At 33.6% G+C, this 4,067-nt stretch overlaps 1 protein-coding gene across 1 annotated transcript in view; it reads left to right on the top strand.

Annotated features, from left to right (window-relative positions):
- Positions 1-4,067, top strand: part of Smp_212120 (hypothetical protein) — a gene marked incomplete at its 5' end in the record, with an annotated part of 12,042 nt that overhangs the window by 3,875 nt on the left and 4,100 nt on the right. The window contains one exon of the mRNA XM_018792600.1: positions 2,507-2,632. Coding sequence (XP_018644682.1) covers positions 2,507-2,632 — 126 coding nt within the window. The remainder of the gene's footprint in view (positions 1-2,506; positions 2,633-4,067) is intronic.

Genomic DNA, 4,067 nt, shown 5'->3' with positions numbered 1-4,067 from the left:
GTTGGACGCAGGGTATTAGGGAATGTTGGTAAATCAGTTAATGAGGTTGTAAATCTTCATCGACTGAGAGAGTTGGGCCACGTGTCACGTATGCCTGAACATCGATTATCATGGTGCACAAAGCTGACTAGTGTTGAGGATGTTCGGAAGAAAGCTAGGGGTGATCAAACCAAAACGTGGCATCAGTCCTTGAAGTCGCTAACTTCTGGTCTGAACCATGTTAGTGGATGCAAAATACTTGGTTGAGGTGTGCGTGACTATCGTAACCAATGGTTGGAGACTCAGAGTGACATGGCTCATAATCGACCACAATGGCGTAGGTGTATACGCTGTTCGTCTTCCCTTAAACCGTGAGATTAAAGTTACTTTATATCTTTCTACGAACTAATTGTTTCTCCCTGTAATATATCATCATATGAAATCTTCCTTTTATATATTACTACCATTGAAGTAACTACTTCTATTAATTTGATGCTCATCTTGCTATGTTGATGAGGTGTGGGAACTTGGACTGATGCGTATATGTGTCTGGTCATGTGTTGTAGCTGACTGACTATGTATCATCTGAGTGGATCATTCTCCTCTGTTTAGTAGATATAAGTATATTTCTTAACCTGTTTTTAAATCCATGATGCATCGTTGTTTAGCATAGACTGTACAAAAATTCTTAGAATAATTGGTTATCATGATTTTGTACATGTCTGATTATCAGATATATCCTGATCAGGTGGTAACCGGTTAATCATGCTACTTTTAATTTAAAACTCAAACGGTAACCTAGTGATTAAAACGATCGAGTTTCAGCCACTGAATCTTAGGTCCGAACTCTTCTCCACCTACTTCGGTTTGGAATACCGGATTGTTTTATTATTAGACCTCACACCTAATATGTGGCTCACTCTCAAATACCTAATGAATGAGTTTATCTAATTAATTTCGAAAAATTGAAATTGAAAACCTTTAGTATTGTCTACTGCAATAGTTAGTAATTAAAAATAATTACGAAAATAATACGATAATTATAATGCTCAAATAAATGAATTAAGTCGTTTGAAACATCTTATTTTTCTTTGAACCACAAAATAATCGTTGGGATGGTACACCAATTATGCACTACATAAAATGAGACTACTTTTGTGGAGAAAAGGGAGAGAGAAAATTCTTAATAAAAGCAGGATGTTGTTAAAAAGCGTAGTTCTGAAAAGAACACAGACAAAATATATTTCTGTTTGAAGGTCCCTCTTACTGTTGATAATCAATGTGATCGAAAACTACCTCGTAATCCCCCGTGGTTTGTACTCTGAGCTATGTTCTCTAACGTCTCAAGTTATTAAGTCACACTATCTTTAGGAAATCATCTAGGGAACTGACAGATATTCGAATGACAGCTTAGCACATCTGTTTTTCATTTCCCTGCTCCTTATCATAAACTAACTAACTCCGCACCTTTCACACCAATCTCAACGTAGGGAGTATGAAATTTTCTGAGGAGACATGTGAAATCTAACCAAGTTTTAAACCTAATGTTTCTAGATTGTAACATATCGAATCACTGTCTCTATAATTATTAGACAGGTTTTTGAGGAAATCAGCATTCTTTACATAGTGTTGTCATTAGGTATGAGATATCCGTCGTATACAGTGATTAAACCCAGATGGTCACCTAAGGACCTCACATTAAAGAGACAGTTTTACAAACTGAAAACAAAACCGCTTAGACATTAAACAGAAACAATATGTTTATAAAATCTCAGCAAAATATATTTCCTTGAAAAAGCTTGGACCAGATTGCCAGGCGAAACGTTGGATTTACTTCAAATTCATTCGCTGAGATTTTACAAATATATTATTCCTATTTAATGTCTTACATCAACTCAGTGCCCGAATACTGTGAAACTTTTCTCTTTAATTTAGACGAAAGTTCTTATAAAAACCGCTTAGATTGTTAAATTTTACAATTGTGCATCGGCCCAAGTTTGCGCACTACACCATAGCGAAAAGAAATTAACAAGATGTATAACAGCAAACTCGAAATAATGAAGTTCAGATCGTAGTACTGTAGTACAAACACTATAAAGGAGTTTCACTCAAATCACAAATCGATCTAAGTTAGACAAAAATCAGTTCGGGGTCTCAATAAATTTCAACAATCTCCATAATCCTATACTGGTAATTAAAAATTAACATAACTGTTTGGCTTGTTTGTTTTAAAACAAGTTTAATGCTATCCATCTACAGATTGTTTTCTACCAAATTTTCAGCTACAATCTTAAGTGTAGTAATAATACTATCTAGTTTTCAAAATCTTCACAGACCTGTAAATTCTCTCGATTTAGTCGTAGAAAGGTTTCAGGACATTTATAGACTTTTGGAATAAACGTGATAGCAGCTTTTTTTAGTGTAATTAGTTTATGCATGTGATCAGAGTTGTTTTATATCGTTTTTTTCTTAGCTTTTTTTATCAGTTGTATTTTCGGTTTTTCTTCGATTTGATATTTCAACTTAGGCAAACAGAGAAAAAGTCTACCTCTCCAGTAACCTGTACTGTAAATCCAATTATTCATTATGCTTCTTGTAATTCATATGTTTACCGACCAATTAATTCACCTCTGTTGGGGGTCGATTTTGGCAAGTCATTTTGATTACATTTTTCTACTCATAATTTCTTTATTGATTTTACACTACTGTTTATCACTAGTTAACTAACACTATAAATTTCACTTTGATTATTGCTACTTAATATAGTATTCGGAATATTATATCACTTTTACCGTTGTATCATACGCTACTGATTCATTAATACACTCTCTAACATGGATAATTTCGTATGTGAATAAATTCCACAATATACTCCATAACTAGTCGTTGAATTGCACATTGTAAATTAGGGTTTTAATGACAGTATACTAGTTACTTTTCCATGAATAAGATCAGGATATTTCTTTAGGGTTCCTTCCAATATCAGCACGTAAAAACTAATTTCCCAGTAGCTTTTCTCCTTGAAAACTTTCATGAACTGATCATCAAAAATTTCTTCATTAACTCTTCATTTGATCTACAAAATTGTGACTTTGTCCGTGAACCAATACATATTTCGGGCGGGACTAAACTTTATGGACTAGCCAATCAGAAGCATTCGCGGGTTTTCAAGGTCACAGCGCTAAGTTCGGTACCTGATGCTTACGTACGATCGGTTTACAACGGATTTTAGAGAAGACGTGATAATTCTGTGTCTATTAAAGATTCCCATTGTGAAAATTAGAACAACATATGTAAGCGAACAATTGTTTTCAATTAGATCGTCATCAGACTTTACTCTAATATACATGAATATTTATATGAAAATGTTAGACCAATCAAGGCTATTTGAGTCAATAATCACAATGAAATAGAATACGTTACCAAGCATAATAATAGTTAAAAGTACAAGTTGATAGTGGGAAGACAGGTGTAATGATAGTAGTAAGAATAGTAAATTACGATAACAAAAGTTTTATCAATAATTAAACATAAGGATTAAGAGGTCAAACGTGGGTAAATAGACCAGAATAGTAATCACAAAACATTAAAATCATTACGTAATAAGAAGTATGTAAGTAAATAGATAGTGAAGAATACAAACGGAAGTAGGTAGAAAATTACAAACAAATGATAATAAAATAAAATTTTACAAATAATAATAATGTCAGAAGGGGATTTGTGGAGATTTCAGTATATTTCAACTTTGAAATAATAATGTCATTTATTAAGTTATATCCGGCCATGGAAGGGATAGGGGGGTTACGAATTTCTTTTGTACACATAAATTAGGATGGAATGTACGAATTCCTATGGCTTCTGCTATATGAAGTAGACGGGAGCGAACTCCGTTGGGAAATGATGGAGGTATACGATAGATCACTTGAAATGATTTCAATTTATCAACAATATGACCACTATCAATTAGATGTGCCAAGATAGAACTGCGTATTGTTTTTATTTGGCCATAGGAATTCGTACATTTCACCCCAATTTATGTGTACAGAAGAAATTTGTAACCCCCTATCCCTTCCATGGCCGGATATAAC

The sequence above is a fragment of the Schistosoma mansoni genome (assembly GCF_000237925.1).
Source record: "Schistosoma mansoni, WGS project CABG00000000 data, supercontig 0241, strain Puerto Rico, whole genome shotgun sequence".
NCBI lineage: Eukaryota > Metazoa > Platyhelminthes > Trematoda > Strigeidida > Schistosomatidae > Schistosoma > Schistosoma mansoni.
This window is presented reverse-complemented; position numbering and strand designations above follow the sequence as displayed.